Genomic DNA, 22,734 nt, shown 5'->3' with positions numbered 1-22,734 from the left:
GCATCACCTTCGCAACCCTCTGCTGCATCAGTGCCACATGCTCAATGACGCTTCTGTGGGGCGTGACTTCGGCTTCCCAGGTTTCCTTGGCTATATCTAGGAGACCTCGTGGATGCCGGCCGTACAGAAGCTCGAAGGGGGAGAACCCCGTGGAGGCCTGGGGAACTTCACGGATAGAAAACAGTAAATACGGTAGGAGACAATCCCAGTCTCTACCATCTTCCTCTATGACTTTTCTCAGCATGCTCTTCAGTGTCTTGTTAAACCTCTCAACAAGGCCATCTGACTGCGGATGGTACACTGAAGTCCTTAACTGGGAAATTTGCAAGACTCTGCACAATTCTCTCATCACTTTGCTCATAAAAGGTGTCCCCTGGTCGGTCAGGATCTCCTTCGGCAAACCCGTCCGGGAAAACACATGGACCAGCTCACGGGCTATACTCTTCGCGGAGGAGTTTCTCAGGGGAATGGCCTCAGGATAGCGTGTGGCATAGTCCAGGATGACTAATATATACTGATGCCCCCGAGCTGATTTAACTAAGGGACCGACCAAGTCCATGGCAATTCTCTCAAATGGCACCTCAATAATGGGCAGTGGCACAAGAGGGTTCCGAAAATGAGATGTGGGGGCAGTTATCTGACATGTCGGGCAGGACCTGCAATAGTTTACTATTTCCCGGTGACACCCAGGCCAATAGAACCTCTGTACAACCCGTTCCTGGGTTTTTTCCACCCCCAGGTGTCCCCCCAAGATGTGTGAATGGGCCATGTCCAACACTTTTCGTCTATAGGGGCCTGGTACTATTAACTGCTCTGCCACCTCCTCCCTTATTTTCGTGACCCGGTACAACAATTCCCCACTCAACATAAAATGGGGAAACCTTGTGTCTGCTCCTGGCTCTTGTGCAACCCCATTAATGACGGTGACATTGTTAAAGGCTTCCCTTAGTGTGGGGTCCCTATGTTGGGCAGTCCCAAAATTCTCCCCGGCCACCCCTAACTCCGGGATGTCAGGTACAGGGGACCCTTCCTCTTCATCCCCAACAAGGACACATAAAGGAAAGTCGTCTGCCTCTGGTGGTGGCGATACCTCAGTGGGTTGGATTGGTTCCCTGCTCTTGCTAGCACACTCAGAACCCCTCCCCCACAGATCCCAAAACAGACAGAATCCAGGCCAATAATTATGGGATGCAACAAGTCTCGAACAACACCAACTTCATGCGACTCGGTGCCATGCGCCGTTTCAATCTTCACCCTAGCCATAGGGTAGTCCTTTGCATCGCCATGTATGCACCGAACACCAATCTTTTTACCCGGGAGTATATTTAGAGGAAAACTGGCCCTCACAAGGGTCACCAAGCTCCCGGAGTCCAGAAGCGCCATTGCTGCTCGACCGTTCACCTTCACGGGACACGCTTGTGGCCCCTTGTTAGGTAGCGAGTTCACACTGCAAGCTGGATATGCGTAGTATGAACTACGGCGTCCCATGCTGCAGTCCATCTGCTCGGTGGTCTGGGGACAACGGGCCGCTATATGTCCTGGCTCATGACATTTCCAGCAAATAACACCCGAGAGGACCTTGGGCACCGCTTCCCCCACCCCTTTTGACCTTGGACGCACCACGCCTTTTTGTGACTCCGCCCCCTGCTGGGACCCCCAATACGGAATGGGCTGCTTCCCCAGGGAACCTTCCATCCCCTGGTATCTCTCGACCAGCCCAACCAGTTCATCAGCATTTTGGGGATCACCCTGGGCAACCCAAGTCTGTAGAGGTCTCGGCAGAGAATGCACAAACCGATCCATCACAACTCGCTCTACCATCTGTGCCGGGGAAGCCGACTCTGGCTGCAGCCATTTCTGGACCAGGTGCAACAGGTCAAACATTTGGGAGCGCGGGGGTTTGTCCCGGTGATAGGCCCAACGATGCACTCTCTGTGTCCTGGTAGTCATTGTTACCCCCAAGCGGGCGAGAATTTCCGCTTTTAATTTGGGATACTCTCTGGCATCTTGTACCGTCAGGTCAAAGTACGCCTTCTGGGGCTCCCCCGTTAGGTATGGGGCCAGTACCTCCGCCCACCGCTCTGGCTGAAGTTTTTCCCTCTCAGCCACCCTTTCAAACACCGTCAGAAAGGCCTCAACATCATCCTCAGGGGTCATTTTCTGTAATGCGCGTCTTACCGCCTTCTCGACGTCGGTGGCATCAGCCCGACCTGGGGTTGGGGCGCTCGTCCTGCCCTCCTGAATGGTCTTTGCCAGAAGCTGCATCTGCTGCCGCTGCTCCTGCAGGCTCTTGGAACTGCTGCCGCTGCTCCTGCTGGCCTTGCTGGATCTGCTGTAACAACAGCTTGTTGGTTTCCTGCTGCAGTGCCTGGGACTGGACCAGGTGTTTCAGCAGGTCCTCCATGATTCCCGGCAGTACTTGTTGCCCCGCTGCAAACTTCACCCAGGACATGCAGCAACTGTCTCAAGTCTCTGCTGGGACCGCTGCCCGCACGTGTACCACCAATTGTGGGGATGTGGCTCGCTTAGGTGCAGCGGGAGACAAATATGAGACAGGTTCTTCAACAGTGCTTGCGGTTTATTCACGGCATAAACGCACAAGGCAACGTAACACCAAACAAATAGCCTTTTAGCTCAGGCAAAATAACACAAAATGTCCGTAGTTGTAGACTCAGAGCAGGAGTCTCAGCACACATGGGAGGCTTAGTCCTCCCCACACACAACTCCCTGATTCAGGAGCAGGCCACATTATAAGGCTGTAGCCACACCCACAAACTCAGCAGCTGACTGGTCACCTGACTGTGACCTCACCACAGGTCCTTCAAACAACAACAATAACCATATCTGGTACGCTTTACTTATGCCTTACATTATAGAGACAAGCCATTTATGAGGCACATATCTCCCATCAATTACACGACCCTTAGCCCTGCCACAATATATATTTATTTGATGTATCTTTTACGCGTGTCCCATGAAAGGTAAAAAAAAAACAGCTTGGGTGATGTATGCTTGTAAAATAGAAATCCTTTCTTTCTGTGTACATGTGTTGTTCCTTTTTTCCAGATCCAGGTTGTAAAAATTAACAGGGTTGCCTAACTTTGCTTTGGGGACATTTTTATTTACTGAAAGGTTAAGTCTAACCATAGGCAGTAGAAATTAGAGCTAGAGATCCAGTGTTTTCAGACTTTGCTAAGCCAGCCGGGGGGCTAAAAGGATAAAATTCACTAGTTCAATGTGGTCCCCAATTGGCTTTTCTCCGCCCTGCTCCAGTTGAGTGACAGGTCTCTCCTTTGTGTGTACATGGGGAGAGATCTGTCAGTCAAAGGAATCAGGTTGGTAAAAAGCCAGCTAGGCTTTGATTCATGCTGCCTGTGGTTTGGGCAGCATCAATATAATAACATGTTCCCGTTAAATGCATGCATTTTGGGCAAAAAATTTTTTTTGCTATTGGGTGTTAGGGGATTCTCCCTCTGCACAGGAGGAATCTCATACCATGTCTTCTCCTACGGTCTCCCATTCAGTCTCGGCCACAGCGGATCCTGCTCAGCAGAGACGTCGGTCTCAGCGTATTACTCAGACCCGTGCTGTGCGATTGATTGCTATAGCTGAACATGGAGAGGAACAGCAATCAGCTACAAACAGCAGTGATCAGTCGTTCCTGAGACTAAGACCGGGTTTCGCCCTACTGAGCATGCTATCTCTCACTGGTGGTCGGCGTTCAGCAGCCCAGGTCCTCAACTGAGCCCAGATTGGTCCTCTAGCAAGGTCCTGGCAGACTGGGATCTATAAAAGGATCTCATAGCTGCACGGCCGTGCGCTAGTATTGACCATGTGGTGTGTGTGTTGTATGCACGTATGATTGTCTCTGGTGACTGACTCATTATCAAACCCCTACCCTTGGTATGCCTGAGTTGTTCAGCCCTGACAGCTAGTGCCTAGGCTAATAGGAGGCAGAGTCAGTGCCTAGCGTCAGCGCCAAGTAGTGGCATCGCCTGTGCGACGCCGTGCGCATAGTGGATCCAGTCAGACTCTAGCCCCAGTGTTCTAGGGGCTGAGCCTTGGGACCTCACTCGCGCCAAATCTGCTGTGCCCTGTGACGGTCAACAGAAACAGCGTTCTTTTACGCTGTTGCTGCCGCTCTGTGGAGCAACAGAGTTCACTGCTGTTCACACCGGGTGATATTTAACCTGCATGTTTTTGGTGCTCAACCGCCATCTTGTTCCGCCATTACTTAGCCGTAGGTTCCATCTCTGCATGGTGGACCCCGGGTTGCGAACGCACCTTATTATTATACTTTATTTGTTGCGTTCCGCCAACCCTAACACCGGGTCTCATTGCAAATTTTGCACCATTTGACTTATACAAGCCCCTCACATTCAAATTTATTGTGGTCTGTGGTCATAAATCAGCTGAGAGGAGCCCAGGAAAAGTCATATAAAAGTGAGACAAACTAAAACTGCTAAATATGTAATTAAACCACGTATTTAGGTAACAAAATAGATTGTCAAAGGTGGACAACCTCTTTAAATGTAAAATACATCAATCATGAGGTGGCATAATATTCCCCAAATTTTCAGTACCCCAAGCACTATATTGATTTTCACCATTTCTCAAAATGGCGCATTTTACAGAAATATTGATAAAACTCCCAACGTCCACGTATAAATCACATCCGTCGTGTCTCCTGTAAGAATGGAGGCCATGAGATAGTGTGAACATAGACTAATTTTTCCTGATATTGCTTAATGTGTCTTTTTTTTTTTGTAGTATATGAAGTGGTCACAATCACCGGAGATGTACGGGGGGCCGGAACGGACGCCAATGTCTTCGTTACCCTGTTTGGAGAGTTCGGGATTACTCCAAAGATCCATCTCACCAGCAAGTATGTGTTAATGAGCACTATGGTGTCAAGTTTGAGAATTAATTATCCATGGCAATATATCAGGGAATACCAACAAAGTCATCGGAAAGTGATTTTATTTTTAATTTATAATTTTAGAGTTTTTTTTAATATGATTTTTTTTTCTTTTTCTCTTTGGCAAGGTCCATACATGTAAATACTGACACCTAAGGGCACAACGGCGTACTATCCAAAAGCCGAGCATATCGCTTTACAGCCTACAGTAAAATTGATCAGTGGAATGCTATTACTTTATCTTGCCACTAGGCGGATCTTCTAGGCAGGTGGTGTAACAGGGTGTAGAAGGGGTCATGCTAGGATGGTTGATGTTCAAATAATGTATTTTGGTCTGTATGGCACCCATCTGATGTCATGAAGAAATTAGAATGGGGAAGGGGTAATATATGAGGACTGCCTTCAGGAAATAAATCATTATACATTATTCAATTGAAATATAAAATTAAAATATGTCCTTGAAGAAGGAGTCTCTTAAGGTAGTTTATCTCATATATAATATGTATCACCTAACCACAGGACATATGATAACAGCAGAATTCCCGGATGGTCTGATCTCAAGAATGAACGTAGTAGCAGTACTGAGCATGTGCGACTACCGCTCCTATACTCAGTGAGTTGAACTGCGGCTGCACATGCTCAGTACCTCTTTGCTCACACAAGGAATTTTAGGCCCCTGTTCTTGTGATTGGTGGTAGCATTCAGAACTCCAGCGACCATCATGTTTCTCCTGTGGATAGGCGATATGTGTACTTTATAGGACACCCGTTTTAAAAGAGCTTTGTTGTTGATTTTGCATTGGACACCATGAGCTTTTATTTAGGGCAGGGGTGGGGAACCTCAGGCCCCAGGGCCAATTACGGCCCTCGATGACCTTTTATCAGGCCCACGAGCAGATTCTCAGGGAGCGCATTCTTGGGCAGGGAGCTGTATTTTGATTGCCACAAGTTCATTAGTTTCTTCTTGCTCTGTTAGCACACACACACAGTGTTCACTACTGAACACTGAAGGGCATGCAATGAAAGATTACGTCCTGACACCAGTGTCAGAGTCAGGATGTACTTTGTGGGCGGAGTTCGTACGGCCCCCGAAGGATGGTATAAATATCCAAATGGCCCTTGGCAGAAAAAAGATTCCCCACCCCTGATTTAGGGCTTTATACCTTAAATCTGTCCTATTAGATCAACCCTAAAAACTGGAAAATTGGATACTTTTATGGGTGTAGATATTTATTAAAATTCTCTTGCCACCCTATAGGGACTTGTCCTAGAGCTGTGAGATTTTCAGAACACGGCGCCAAAGGGACTGTCATGTTTATAGACTAAACGCCTCCCTGGGATTATGACTCTCCCCCCATCCTGAAAACCATTATAGGTTCTTAATAGACAACGCCAAATTAATTCCACATCTGCAAGCTGCATGACCTGTTGATATAAATGCTACCAAAAATAAAGTTTGATTTTTATTAAATAATAAATTAAATGTGAATAGTAATAATAAATATAAATAATTAATTAAATAATACATTTATTTTACTTGTTTTATTTTGCCACTGTTCATTTTTCACATTACAACCAATGATAATTTTTTACTTGCAGCACCCTATGTGACCACATGGTGTGCTGTTTAGAGGAAACACTCCTAATCAGGAGACAGAACAAAAAGTACCTTCTTGGAGCTATACGTTATTTCTTACTTTATAGCACCATCTAGTGTCAGATATGTTTACTACAGCAATTTAGTTTTTTTTAATGTTTCTTCACCCTTAAGATGTTTTGTGATGTGATTTGTGTAAGTTGCTTTTGTTAAAGTTTGTATAATGATGTTTTATCCTTGTTACAGCACTGACAAGAGGTAACCGCACTGTCCTGAGTGTTAGGAGCAGTCAGGCGACCCTTACACTCTGTACAGAAACTGAAGTGGGACTGGTAAAGAAAATATATGGGATTTCTAAAGCCAATTTTATTTTTTTTTTGCCATGTTCATGGAATTAGAGTTTAGACTCTAATTGTTATCTGGAGGAGGCCTTGCTTGGGTGAGCCGGCACAATAAGCCGCTCGCTCATTGCCTTGCAGGAGAATAAGGCAGCGATTAGTCATGTCGAGGATTAAGGGGCTGGGCGCTTACTCAGGACCTGATAAGTCTTCTGGCCAGTAAAGTGCCACTCCGGAGCAGTTTAATCCTTGAAATGCGCCTTCACATTAGGACTAAATGAAAGCGAGAATATTTTGGTGAGTCTTTCTGTTCACAGACAAACTCTTAAAATGCAGCTTTCATATCCAGATTTGTAGGATATAACCCTCCAAAAGAGTGAGGCCAAACTTAGAAAATATCTGTCGTTTTAATTTTTTATTTTATAAATCAATAGTACACGTGAAAATAGTAAAAACCTGTAAAATTTGTCGCCAGTGAATACAGAAGTTTCCCATTACGGAGATAGGAGATGACAGTTGGTGCTCATAAAGTTCTATGGCAAGGAGGAGGAGGAGATAGTGGAACACACTGACATTCTGCTGCAAGTTCTCTTGAAATGATATTTTAAATATGATGTTTTTAAAACTTATTAGAAAATTTTTTTTCTAATTTTTCATGCTAATTACACGATAGGTGGTGCTATGGAGCACTGTTAATTAATTTTTGTCTTTTTTTTTTCTAGTCTATACAAGTAGGCAGGATGCTTTTTTTTGCTCCAGGAGTGTTAGGCTGAACCTATATAAATATATATTGTGAAAAGTGTGAAACCCTTTACAGAATTCTTAACTCCGCATCCATGGCAAAAAAAAAAAAAAAGAGAAAAGAAAATCCATGTATTTTCAGAGCACTCATTGTCTTTCTATGAGCATGCTGCTAATCATTTTTTCTTTTGGAACAGGAATCTATTGAGGCTACCATGTACCGTACCCCATAAGAGGACTGGAATGACAACACTGCTGATACTTAAAGGGCTTCTCCACTTAAATTTAATTTTAGTAATAGCTGATTGACACCATGGGCTGGGATCGGGGACTGACAGGGCTCCAATTTAGCGAGGCTGCTTTGAGCCGTTTCAACCCCAATTTATGTTTCATTTTTTTCAAGTAACACAGATTGGTTACTAGGAAGGCAAAGCCGTGCAGAATCACACAATCTGTAGGTCCCACCCAGATACTCCCTGGACCACCCCCCTTCTTTCACTATAATAGCATATTGCATTATGCATCGAAGATCATGTGTTATATTGTTTCATAGAGGTTCAATTATATTGGGGCACTGTGACACCCTGTTATTGGGGCACTGTGACAGATGTTATTATAGGGGCACTGTCACATACACTGCTAGAGGGCACTGTAAAATACACTATTATAGGAGCGCTGTGACAGACACTATTACTGGAGCGCTGTGACATACATTATTATCGGGGCACTGTAACACACACAATTACAGGGGCACTGTGACACACTATTATTAGGGCACTGTGACATACATTATTATCGGGGCCCTGTGACACACAATTACTGGGGCACTGTGACAGACACTATTATTGTGGCCCTGTGACAGACACTATTATTGGGGCCCTGTGACAGACACTATTATTGTGGCCCTGTGACACACACTATTATTGGGGCCCTGTGACAGACACTATTATTGTGGCCCTGTGACAGACACTATTATTGTGGCCCTGTGACAGACACTATTATTGTGGCCCTGTGACACACACTATTATTGGGGCCCTGTGACAGACACTATTATTGTGGCCCTGTGACACACACTATTATTGGGGCCCTGTGACAGACACTATTATTGGGGCCCTGTGACAGACACTATTATTGTGGCCCTGTGACACACACTATTATTGGGGCCCTGTGACAGACACTATTATTGTGGCCCTGTGACAGACACTATTATTGTGGCCCTGTGACAGACACTATTATTGTGGCCCTGTGACAGACACTATTATAGGGCGCTGTGACAGACACTATTATTGGGGCCCTGTGACAGACACTATTATAGGGCGCTGTGACACACACTATTATTGGGGCCCTGTGACAGACACTATTATTGTGGCCCTGTGACAGACACTATTATTGGGGCCCTGTGACAGACACTATTATTGTGGCCCTGTGACAGACACTATTATTGTGGCCCTGTGACAGACACTATTATTGTGGCCTTGTGACACACACTATTATTGGGGCCCTGTGACAGACACTATTATTGTGGCCCTGTGACAGACACTATTATTGTGGCCCTGTGACAGACACTATTATTGTGGCCCTGTGACAGACACTATTATAGGGCGCTGTGACAGACACTATTATTGGGGCCCTGTGACAGACACTATTATAGGGCGCTGTGACACACACTATTATTGGGGCCCTGTGACAGACACTATTATTGTGGCCCTGTGACAGACACTATTATTGGGGCCCTGTGACAGACACTATTATTGTGGCCCTGTGACAGACACTATTATTGTGGCCCTGTGACAGACACTATTATTGTGGCCCTGTGACACACACTATTATTGGGGCCCTGTGACAGACACTATTATTGTGGCCCTGTGACAGACACTATTATTGTGGCCCTGTGACAGACACTATTATTGTGGCCCTGTGACAGACACTATTATTGTGGCCCTGTGACAGACACTATTATTGGGGCACTGTGACATACATTATTATCGGGGCCCTGTGACAGACACTATTATAGGGCGCTGTGACAGACACTATTATTGGGGCCCTGTGACAGACACTATTATTGTGGCCCTGTGACACACACTATTATTGGGGCCCTGTGACAGACACTATTATTGTGGCCCTGTGACAGACACTATTATTGGGGCCCTGTGACAGACACTATTATTGTGGCCCTGTGACAGACACTATTATTGTGGCCCTGTGACAGACACTATTATTGTGGCCCTGTGACACACACTATTATTGGGGCCCTGTGACAGACACTATTATTGTGGCCCTGTGACAGACACTATTATTGTGGCCCAGTGACAGACACTATTATTGTGGCCCTGTGACAGACACTATTATAGGGCGCTGTGACAGACACTATTATTGGGGCCCTGTGACAGACACTATTATAGGGCGCTGTGACACACACTATTATTGGGGCCCTGTGACAGACACTATTATTGTGGCCCTGTGACAGACACTATTATTGGGGCCCTGTGACAGACACTATTATTGTGGCCCTGTGACAGACACTATTATTGTGGCCCTGTGACAGACACTATTATTGTGGCCTTGTGACAGACACTATATCGCACACCAGAAGACTTCATACACTTCAAATTTATGTTAAGGACATATAACTCTGCCCTTCACCTCGCCAAACAGACCTACTTCACCACCCTGATCTCCTCACTATCCAACAATCCCAAGAAACTTTTTGACACCTTTCACTCCCTCCTCAGGCCAAAAGCACAAGCCCCTATCACAGACATTTGCGCTGATGACCTGGCCTCCCACTTTATAGAGAAAATAGACAATATCCGTCAGGAAATCCGCTCCCAATCACCAAATTCAGTGACTCCCATCCCTCCCTGCATTTCCCCTGGCTCACTCTCCACATTCGATCCCATCACAGAAGAAGAAGTCTCCAGGCTCCTCTCCTCTTCTCGTCCGACTACATGCACTACCGATCCCATTCCCTCACATCTCCTCCAGTCTCTCTCTCCAGTCGTCACAACTCACCTAACTACAATCTTTAATCTCTCCCTCTCCTCTGGCATTTTCCCCTCCTCCTTCAAACACTCTATCATTACTCCATTACTAAAGAAACCCACCCTCGACCCATCCTGCACAAACAACTACAGACCAGTCTCCAATCTCCCCTTCATCTCTAAACTCTTGGAGCGCCTGATATACTCACGCCTTACCCGTTACCTCTCCACTCACTCCCTCCTAGACCCTTCACAGTCCGGTTTCCGCCCCCTACATTCGACAGAAACTGCACTCATCAAAGTGACCAATGACCTTCTGACAGCAAAACGTAATGGTGACCACTCTCTGCTCATTCTTCTCGACCTTTCTGCAGCTTTCGACACTGTTGACCATCCTCTCCTACTCTCTAGGCTCCAGTCACTAGGCATTAAGGACACTGCTCTTTCCTGGTTCTCCTCCTATCTTTCCGACCGCTCCTTCAGTGTTCTGTTTTCTGGCTCCACTTCATCTCCTCTTCCTCTCACTGTTGGGGTACCTCAGGGCTCAGTCCTTGGCCCCCTTCTCTTCTCTCTCTATACGGCCCCAATTGGACAGACCATCAGCAGATTTGGCTTTCAGTACCATCTTTATGCTGATGACACACAACTGTACACATCATCCCCTGACCTTACCTCCGCTGTACTACAGAACGCCACTGACTGTCTGTCTGCAGTCTCCAACATCATGTCTGCTCTCTATCTGAAACTCAACCTCTCCAAAACTGAACTTCTTCTGCTCCCACCATCTACTAACCTCCCTAAATCTGACATTTCCCTCTCTGTGGGTGGCACCATAATAACACCCCGACAGCAGGCACGCTGTCTGGGTGTTATGTTCGACTCCGATCTCTCCTTCACCTCCCATATACAATCTCTTGCCCGCTCATGCCGCTTACACCTAAAGAACATCTCTAGAATCCGCCCTTTTCTCACCATGGAAACAACAAAAACTCTCACTGTCGCCCTGATCCACTCCCGCCTGGACTACTGTAATGCTCTATTAATTGGCCTCCCTCTCACTCGACTCTCCCCTCTCCAGTCTATCCTTAATGCAGCAGCCAGGGTTGTCCATCTGGCTAATCGTTACTCAGACGCGTCCGCTCTTCGCCAGTCGTTACACTTGCTGCCAATTCATTACAGGGTACAATTCAAAGTACTTGTTCTCACCCACAAAGCTCTCCACAGTGCGGCACCCCCTTACATCTCCTCCCTCATTTCTGTCTATCGGCCTAACCGACCGCTGCGCTCTGCAAATGACTTTCGACTAACCTCTGCCCTAATCCGTACCTCCCACTCCCGACTCCAAGACTTCTCCCGTGCTGCGCCAATCCTCTGGAATGCTCTACCCCAAGATATTAGGACCATCCACAATTTGCATAGTTTTAGGCGCTCGCTCAAAACACATTTGTTCAGAGCGGCCTATCACATTCAGTAATCAAAGTCATGTTATGTTTGTGTGTGTGTAGCCCATTCACTATCTCCATCTAACCCCCACCCCCTGAAGATGGCTGGACCGTCATTGTAAATACATCATTGTAAATACAAACCTGTGCTTTGTATCTCCCCCACCTCATTGTAGATTGTAAGCTCCACAAGCAGGGTCATCTTATTTCGCTTTAATTATTGTATTGTTAACGTTGTTACTTATGACTGTTGTGTTTGAAACTGTTCAACTGTAAAGCGCTGCGGAATATGTTGGCGCTATATAACTAAAGATTATTATTATTATTATTATTATTATTATTATTATTATTATTATTATTATTATTGTGGCCCTGTGACAGACACTATTATTTTGGCCCTGTGACAGACACTATTATTGTGGCCCTGTGACAGACACTATTATTGTGGCCCTGTGACAGACACTATTATTGTGGCCCTGTGACAGACACTATTATTGTGGCACTGTGACAGACACTATTATTGTGGCCCTGTGACATACACTATTATTGTGGCCCTGTGACAGACACTATTATTGTGGCCCTGTGACAGACACTATTATTGTGGCCCTGTGACACACACTATTATTGTGGCCCTGTGACAGACACTATTATTGGGGCCCTGTGACAGACACTATTATTGTGGCCCTGTGACAGACACTATTATTGTGGCCCTGTGACAGACACTATTATTGGGGCCCTGTGACAGACACTATTATTGGGGCCCTGTGACAGACACTATTATTGTGGCCCTGTGACAGACACTATTATTGGGGCCCTGTGACAGACACTATTATTGTGGCCCTGTGACAGACACTATTATTGTAGCCCTGTGACAGACACTATTATTGGGGCCCTGTGACAGACACTATTATTGTGGCCCTGTGACAGACACTATTATTGTGGCCCTGTGACAGACACTATTATTGTGGCCCTGTGACAGACACTATTATTGTGGCCCTGTGACAGACACTATTATTGTGGCCCTGTGACAGACACTATTATTGTGGCCCTGTGACAGACACTATTATTGGGGCCCTGTGACAGACACTATTATTGTGGCCCTGTGACAGACACTATTATTGGGGCCCTGTGACAGACACTATTATTGGGGCCCTGTGACAGACACTATTATTGTGGCCCTGTGACAGACACTATTATTGTGGCCCTGTGACAGACACTATTATTGGGGCCCTGTGACAGACACTATTATTGTGGCCCTGTGACAGACACTATTATTGGGGCCCTGTGACAGACACTATTATTGTGGCCCTGTGACACATCCTATTATTGTGGCCCTGTGACACATCCTATTATTGTGGCCCTGTGACAGACACTATTATTGTGGCCCTGTGACAGACACTATTATTGTGGCACTGTGACAGACACTATTATAGGGCGCTGTGACAGACACTATTATTGTGGCACTGTGACACACACTATTATTGTGGCCCTGTGACAGACACTATTATTGTGGCACTGTGACACACACTATTATTGTGGCCCTGTGACACACCCTATTATTGTGGCCCTGTGACACATCCTATTATTGTGGCCCTGTGACAGACACTATTATTGGGGCCCTGTGACAGACACTATTATTGTGGCCCTGTGACAGACACTATTATTGTGGCCCTGTGACAGACACTATTATTGGGGCCCTGTGACAGACACTATTATTGTGGCCCTGTGACAGACACTATTATTGGGGCCCTGTGACAGACACTATTATTGTGGCCCTGTGACAGACACTATTATTGGGGCCCTGTGACAGACACTATTATTGTGGCCCTGTGACAGACACTATTATTGTGGCCCTGTGACAGACACTATTATTGTGGCCCTGTGACAGACACTATTATTGGGGCCCTGTGACAGACACTATTATTGTGGCCCTGTGACAGACACTATTATTGTGGCCCTGTGACAGACACTATTATAGGGGCACTGTCACATACACTGTTAGAGGGCACTGTGACAGACACTATTATCGGAGCGTTGTGACATACATTATTATTGGGGCACTGTGACACCCTATTATTGGGGCCCTGTGACAGACACTATTATTGGGGTGCTGTGACAGACACTATTATTGGGGTGCTGTGACATACATTATTATTGGGGCCCTGTGACAGACACTATTATTGGGGTGCTGTGACATACATTATTATTGGGGCACTGTGACACCCTATTATTGGGGCCCTGTGACAGACACTATTATTGGGGTGCTGTGACATACATTATTATTGGAGTACTGTTACATACACTGTTACTGGAGCGCTGTGACATACATTATTATTGGGGCACTGTGACACCCTATTATTGGGGCCCTGTGACAGACACTATTATTGGGGTGCTGTGACATACATTATTATTGGGGCCCTGTGACAGACACTATTATTGGGGTGCTGTGACATACATTATTATTGGGGCACTGTGACACCCTATTATTGGGGCCCTGTGACAGACACTATTATTGGGGTGCTGTGACATACATTATTATTGGGGCACTGTGACACCCTATTATTGGGGCCCTGTGACAGACACTATTATTGGGGCACTGTGACACCCTATTATTGGGGCCCTGTGACAGACACTATTATTGGGGTGCTGTGACATACATTATTATTGGAGTACTGTTACATACACTGTTACTGGAGCGCTGTGACATACATTATTATTGTGGCCCTGTGACATACACTGCTATTATGGGGCGCTGTGACACACCCTATTATTGTGGCCTTGTGACAGACACTATTATTGGGGAACTGTGACAAACACACTGCACAGTGCCCCAATAATAGTGTGTGACAGTGCCCCCACGTTGTCCTCCTTTCTCGGTGGAATCTGCAGTCCCGCAGCCCTCGTGCTCTCTTCTTTGCCAGTCTGTGCAGTCAGAGGGACCCGAGTACTTAGGATTATTTGGCCCTTCAGGTGATGGAGCGACGAGGGCCATATATACATCACCCGCCATTCTCATGTGATCTGATTAATCAGCTTTCCTAATTACATTTAGGTGGAGAATCTTCTCCCCCCGAGAACACGCCGCCTCCTCAGCGCCCGGCTGCCAGGAGGGGTTTGTTCATTTCCCCGGTAGTCAAATACATGACAATTCCCATTGTAGCGTTACTGTGTATTACAGGTGATTGTCTGCGGCCGTCCATCCTCCACGTCACTACCGGAGGAGCAGCTGCAGAGCAAATGGCCAGGACGTCATGACAAAAAATATATATATTATCATGTATTTGAAAAAAAAAAAAAAACCATTGCATTTCATAATTTTGCCATATTTTAAAATACAGAACTTTTCATACATTCTAGATTTATTATCTACACACAACTGCCATTCTACAAGTGAATATTGATGGAGGTGATGATCCTCAAAATGTCCCTATGACAACACTGAACTACTAGAACACATCGTGTGCACTCTAATGGGCTTTTTTAATTTTAGTTTATATTTCTTTAATGCTTCTCGTCATCCTCCGATGAACCATTATAGGACATTTTATGTTGGTTTTATTAATATTTCAGTTCTTATGGCAAAATTACTGAGTCAGATGATTTTTTTTTTATATTGATTTTCCTAAGATAAAGTTGATTCTTGAAAATGTATTTGTAGTTGACCCGATCAGAGTATTGAGCACTGCGGGAATTTTTTTTTACTTTTTTATTTACGTGAACCTTGTGTTACTAGTATCATTTACCCCAATTTAACACCCCCCTACCCTTTACAAATTGTGGAAATTACATTTGTATAGCAGAGGAAGCATTAAATAATAAAAATAAAACATAAAAAGGCATTTTTTGCTCTTTTTTTTACTTTAAATGATTGAACTCATGATGCTGGAATAGTCGGCTCCGCTGACTGCGGCCCCCTATCTTGCTGGGATTTGGGACACGTTGCCCTCTGCTGGTAGACATAACTCATTACATATATATATTTATCAGAGCATAATGACAGAAGCAATGAAATCTCATATTATTACCCCCCCCCCCTTAGTCAGGTATTACGCCCAGATGTTACTAAAAGCTACTGATGTTATTTAGTTTGCACGGTATTAAAGGATCAGACATTGATTTATTGTGTAGATTTCTTGTCTTGCTCTGGACGGAAGCTAATTTGAAGACACAATTAGTCTCCTTAAAGGGTTATTCCCTTCTTCCTAAGTGGATAGTTCTTGGAAAAACAAGCGCCTTTGCAATTTACAGCTCATTAAAATTTGTAGCCGTTCTTGAGATATTAAGACTTTTATTTTTATTTACAGTTCGTTGCCTCGGACACCGACCGCCGCTGCTCTCTAGCTTTTAAGCAACACCCTGAAACTAACTGGGATTAGAAGGTAACGGCGCGCTCCAGTGATGCCAGTTAGTTTCAAAACAGCGCTTACAAGCTCAATAGTGAAGAATTGGTAAGCACTGTGCACGTTCTGTTGTCTAGCAGCGGCGGTCGGTCTCCAAGGGCAACGAACTGTAAACAACAGAAAAGTGTTATTATCTTAAGAACGGCTGAAAATTTCAACAAGCAGTAAATTGCAAAATCGCTTGTCTTTACAAGATCTATCCGACCATACCCATTTATGATGATGGGAAAGAAAAACCTTTTAAGGAAAGCGAGTGCTCACCAATGCTACTCTGGCACCTTTTAACAGAGTGAGTACTCCTTTTTCTCCTATGCCACCACCCCATTCAATATAAGGATTCAAGAAAAAAAAATACCCGCATTACTTCTATACAAACCCATGGGGAAAATGTATGAAAATTGGGTGCAGAGCACAGAGTGCTGTGGTCAGGAGCAGTCCGAATGATATGTCCATGTGGCTGCTGTGAAGCAAACCTTGTAAAAGTAATTAAAACAATAAAACCAGAAAATAATATATTTCACTATCTGGTTTTACTGAGCATATCTGTCTCGCCTACTTCTGAGACAATGCTCCAAATCCTCTGCATAGACAGATTAAGAATTAAATTCTGGCAGCCTCAAGCCACCACTAGAGGGCGCTTACTGCATACTGTTCACTTTGAGCTTTATCTATGTAATGCATGTAGTAGTTCCCCCTAGCGGTGGCTGCAGCCAGCAAGAATATTAAAGCATTTTTCCCAAATTCAAAAGTTATCTTGATTATTTCCGTTAGTCCCACAGATGAGGTTGAGCATGCGCACCTCCCATTGTTGGAATCTCGAGGATCAGATCCCCAGAGATCAGTAACATATCCTCTTTTTGATTCTGGGAATAACCATTTTTATTTAAAGGGACATTCTGTCACTTTTATATTAAAAATTCCTCCTTTGTCTTAGGGGCAACACCTGACACCCCATTAATCAGAGAGGAAGACTAGATGTAAACAATATACACTCACTGGCCACTTTATTAGGTACACCTGTCCAACTGTGTGTTAAGACTTAATTTCTAATCAGCCAATCACATGGCGGCAACTCAGTGCATTTAGGCATGTAGACATGGTCAAGACAATCTCCTGCAGTTCAAACCGAGCATCAGTATGGGGAAGAAAGGTGATTTGAGTGCCTTTGAACGTGGCATGATTGTTGGTGCCAGAAGGGCTGGTCTGAGAATTTCAGAAACTGCTGATCTACTGGGATTTTCACGCACAACCATCTCTAGGGTTTACAGAGAATGGTCCGAAAAAGAAAAAAAATCCAGTGAGCGGCAGTTCTGTGGCCGGAAATGTCATGTTGATGCCAGAGGTCAGAGGAGAATGGGCAGACTGGTTCGAGCTGATAGAAAGGCAACAGTGACTCAAATTGCCACCCGTTACAACCAAGGTAGGCAGAAGAGCATCTCTGAACGCACAGTGCGTCGAACTTTGAGGCAGATGGGCTACAGCAGCAGAAGACCACACTGGGTACCACTCCTCTCAGCTAAGAACAGGAAACTGAGGCTACAATTTGCACAAGCTCATCGAAATTGGACAGTAGAAGATTGGAAAAACGTTGCCTGGTCTGATGAGTCTCGATTTCTGCTGCGACATTCGGATGGTAGGGTCAGAATTTGGCGTAAACAACATGAAAGCATGGATCCATCCTGCCTTGTATCAACGGTTCAGGCTGGTGGTGGTGGTGTCATGGTGTGGGGAATTTTTTCTGGGCACTCTTTGGGCCCCTTGGTACCAATTGAGCATCGTTGCAACGCCACAGCCTACCTGAGTATTGTTGCTGACCATGTCCATCCCTTTATGACCACAATGTACCCAACATCTGATGGCTACTTTCAGCAGGATAATGCGCCATGTCATAAAGCTCGAATCATCTCAGATTGGTTTCTTGAACATGACAATGAGTTTACTGTACTCAAATGGCCTCCTCAGTCACCAGATCTCAATCCAATAGAGCATCTTTGGGATGTGGTGGAACGGGAGATTCGCATCAGGGATGTGCAGCCGACAAATCTGCGCCAACTGTGTGATGCCATCATGTCAATATGGTCCAAAATCTCTGAGGAATGCTTCCAGCACCTTGTTGAATCTCTGCCACGAAGAATTGAGGCAGTTCTGAAGGCAAAAGGGGGTCCAACCCCTTACTAGCATGGTGTACCTAATAAAGTGGCCAGTGAGTGTATATATAGTATATTGTCGCACATTGCCCAACGAGTAGAATCGGGAAAGTTGGCTCCTATGAGTCATAATACATTTTCGGCATCTGTTACTCTGCACCGGATTTCATCTACTTCCACCATGTATGTACAGTAATAAACCTCTCCTGCTCTCACCCACTTTTTACAGGTGTTTCGTGCGCAAGAAACACATTTGGAAGCAATGTATAACGTGCTGATCACTGTGGCCTCCATGACAATAATGACATTTCTTCCAAAGATCCTGACCTGCATACTCCCCCCCCCCCCCCCGTGGTGGCATGTACCCGACTAGTGTGGGCTCTGCACCCACTAAATGTTTTCTCATTTGATAGCTGGATTTTGCATTACCACTGTGCCTATTTCACGGGGCATACCTGACCGATGTGTGTACGTTATAGGAGCAGAACAGCTTTTGAGAGGACGAAAACGGACGTCTTCAGAGTGAAAACGAATAATGTCGGACCGCTCAAAAAAATAAGGTAAAGGCGCTTAAAGGGGAAATGTAAAGCATTTTATTTGCAGTACCCATCAATAACCTGTAGATGGCGATATACATCCTCAGAATTTGTGGAATAATGCGTTTAGTGTAGTGGTAGCGCCAGTATACCGGTTAATTGGATTTTTTCTTAAAGTTGTAACGCCTGTATGTAAAAATAATATAAAAATGGAAAAGAAAACAATCAGATACGTGTGGTTTAAAAAATAATAGTGAAAATGAACATGAAAGTCTTATCCGAGCATGCTCATGTGCTAATCGAGTGTCTTCGCCATGCTCGAAAAACATGTTCGAGTCCCCGCTGCTGCATTTCTCGTGGCTTTTTGACAACCCACAACACATGCAGGGATTGCCTAACACACAGGCTTATCCCCCTGTATGTGTTGCGGCTGTCAAACAGACACGAGACATGCAGCCACGCTGAAGACACTCGGATAGCACATGAGCATGCTGGGATAAAAAAATAACCTTGTTGTCCTCTTAACTGCAAGCAGATTTTTGCAGGTCCAGATGTTGAGACCCCAACCGATTGCTCAAAAACCCCTGTGAAGCAGGCAGTTCAGGAGACAGGAGGACCCATATAGAGCGGAATACAAATACAATAGAAAAGAAAAGCTTCAAAATAGATGACCTTTATCCCAGCACGTTCGCTCATCACTAACTCGAACCGTTAGAGCTCCCATTTCTTTTTTCTTTTTTTACAAGAATTGAGCATGATAACACAGGGATGAATGCAGGATGGTACCTCGATCGTGTGATCGTCACCGACATGAACAGGCCTCATTTACGATTCTACTTCGCATGTAACAACTGGCTGAGCAAGGAGGATGGCGATGGGCTGTATGTCAGGGATCTGCTGGGAAGCCTCAACCCCATGGACGTGCCCAAAGGTATGTGCGCTGACCATTAGCATCTCATAAATCTAAATGGTCTCTTAACTTCATTTGTCTTTTTCCATTCCAACATTTGTAGCCCAAATTGTGGGTCCGTCCCACCCGCTTTCGTCTGGATACAGCCCTAAATTGTCAAAAACATTTTTTTTCATGTAAATTAAGTTTCACTACAAGTGCAGGCCACATCTTGGATGAATTCTTGATTTGCTCTGCCTTATCCAAGCCATTGGAAAGGGATGATCTGCGCATGTGTAAGATGACCAAGCGAGGAAGTGGTGGGCGAGCTTCTGTTCCTACTCACTTTGGCATCCTACAGACATCCCGTGTCCCAGTCCTGGAGTGCTGCTGTGTGTGAAGGGCATCACACTTACTTTAGGGCTGCAGGCCTCTTCTTCTTCTGAGTCCAGAAATCACTTCTCTGGAACCAGTACAGCAAATAATCCAGGAGACACGAGGTTCACAAACAACCAGCCAAACTTTTACTTGGTGAATAGCAGTACATGTACAGTATTTACAGGCAGATGTAGAGGATAGGGCTCAACAGATTGTCATCTTTCCCACTGGTACCGGACACAACTTCAGCCCTGGTTCTCGTAGAGGTAGACTGTACCTCTCACTGGCTTCTCTAGCCCTAGGGAATCTTCTCCACCATTAACAGTAAATTCAGATTGCAATACCTTCCGCCCCATGTAGTCTGAGTCCACCTTTCCCTCTATTTTCACAGGCTGAGTGCACCCCAGGCCCCCGATGTCCATCTCGAGGGTGCCCCAGGCCATTAGATGGAATCACACAGAAGGGTATTTTCAGCAATCCACTGCCCCAATATTAGGCCCATGTTGTCCCTAGCAGCCTCTGACTTAGGCCTGCTGCTTCACACACTGCTCTCCACACACTAACTGCCCCTGTCACTTCCTGGACTTGCCACTAACACTCAGTTCCCCCTATCAAACTGGGCCGGCCATTACAGTTAACCCTGTCTAAGCTAACTGCAGCCCCAGTGAATGTCATCCCTTATATCATACATAAACATTAAATTAACCCTTTAGACTGTCAGAGAGCAAACCATCAGCTCCACCACTCCTACACACTCACCGATCTTCTGAAAACTGGTCCAAGTGTGATATTGAGCTAGTTCTATGGATTATGTATGTCAATCATAGGCAGCTTTAGCAGGCTAATGGGGAGCAGAGATGCTCATCGGACTGCTCACCCCTCGTTGTCACACCAAATTTTACAAGGTATCAGGAGCATGCACTGAGATCCCTCTTTTGTTGCAGGGGAGTTGGAATTTTATCATTTAGTTTTGCGATCGAGTGAAAAAGAACAAAGGATTTGGAGCTCTGCTTGCGCAAAGTGGAGATGCAACTCAAGTGAAGATGTTAGAAAAATTCCAGAAATAACTCTTATTTTATAAAAGGGCTCCTTGAGTAAATGGGAACAAGAGCTAAACAGAACCTTCTCAATCACGGAAACAGATAAAATATTACTCGCCCTGAAGCTTGCACCCAAATGTGTCCGTGTACAAGAGAAAGAATATAAAGTCCTATCTAGATGGCAAATCACTCCGGCCAAACTTCATACATTTAATGCTGGAGATGTTCGCACTGTCACATGTGGGGGACCTGTCCGAAAATCAAAACCTTCTGGTCGAAGATCCTCCACATTGTTACCCAGATTCTCAAACTGAAATTGACTGTTACTCCTGAGCTATGTCTCCTCCACCTTTATCCAGACAACATACCTAAAAACACACTTAGTCTTTACTGGTTGCGGCAAGAATTCTGATTCCTACTTTCTGGAAATCTAACTCTTCCTCCTCTACTGCTCAATGGATCTCCAAAGTAGAGCAAATTTTCAGACTTGAGGAACGTTCGAGCTGTGAACTCAGAAATCACTCAAACTTTATAGAAACCTGGACTCTTTGGCGCCAATTCAGGAAATCCACCCAAAGGACACCTGCCCTGAAAGATACTCCATCTTCCCCATGCTCACGTTAGTTATTAACCCTTAATAAATCTCGAACAAGAATACCTCATACCTCTAGTCTGATGAAGGTCTGAGTTGTAGACCGAAACGTCATATAATTTTGGGAGAATCTGTTGTACTAATAAATTTCTTCTGCATATATCTCTTTTGAGTGCCGGAATTCCTTAATAAATCTCATCAGTTCACCTGAATAATGTCAAAAGAATCCAAACTGGACCATCACCACTTCTAACCCTCCCCCCCCCCCCCGTTATATAGTGTTGCATACTCTATATAACCTCCCTTCTACTGGTTATGCTCATCTTTTACTCATAGATGTATTCCCAATTTGTTGGATGACTTGTCATTATAGGCAGTAATGATTGCTCAACTTCTAATATACCTTGTTGTGACTCATTTATAAAATCATAATAAAAGAATTTAAAAAGAAAAAAAGAGCTCTTCGGGGGTGGGGCCTACTCTGACTTTTCCTCTGGGTCCACCAATGTTACTCCAATTATTAAAGTTATTCCTCAGAATGTATCTTAAAAATGACATTTAAGTATATAAAATACAGTCAAATAAGATAATAATATTAATAATAATAAAAAACATAACAAATATTTAATTATAATAAATTATATCGAGTTCACAGGAAATAAATTGTGAGTGGTGTTTTACCAAACCTTTGGTTAAAACAATAGAACAAGTGAATATAAGAAGCTTTGTTATATAT

General features: G+C 44.9%; 1 protein-coding gene and 1 long non-coding RNA gene across 2 annotated transcripts in view; one reads left to right on the top strand and one right to left on the bottom strand.

Annotated features, from left to right (window-relative positions):
* Positions 1-22,734, top strand: part of LOXHD1 (lipoxygenase homology PLAT domains 1) — a 283,627-nt gene that overhangs the window by 81,440 nt on the left and 179,453 nt on the right. Inside the window, exons 7-9 of the mRNA XM_073589763.1 lie at positions 4,771-4,885; positions 19,043-19,123; positions 19,846-20,030. Coding sequence (XP_073445864.1) covers positions 4,771-4,885; positions 19,043-19,123; positions 19,846-20,030 — 381 coding nt within the window. The remainder of the gene's footprint in view (positions 1-4,770; positions 4,886-19,042; positions 19,124-19,845; positions 20,031-22,734) is intronic.
* LOC141100988 (uncharacterized) overlaps positions 1-22,734 on the bottom strand; it is a 77,770-nt gene that overhangs the window by 16,949 nt on the left and 38,087 nt on the right. The window lies entirely within an intron of this gene.

This window comes from Dendrobates tinctorius, unplaced genomic scaffold, assembly GCF_039654945.1.
Source record: "Dendrobates tinctorius isolate UK_male_01 unplaced genomic scaffold, ASM3965494v1 ptg000113l, whole genome shotgun sequence".
NCBI classification, from domain to species: Eukaryota; Metazoa; Chordata; class Amphibia; order Anura; family Dendrobatidae; genus Dendrobates; species Dendrobates tinctorius.
This window is presented reverse-complemented; position numbering and strand designations above follow the sequence as displayed.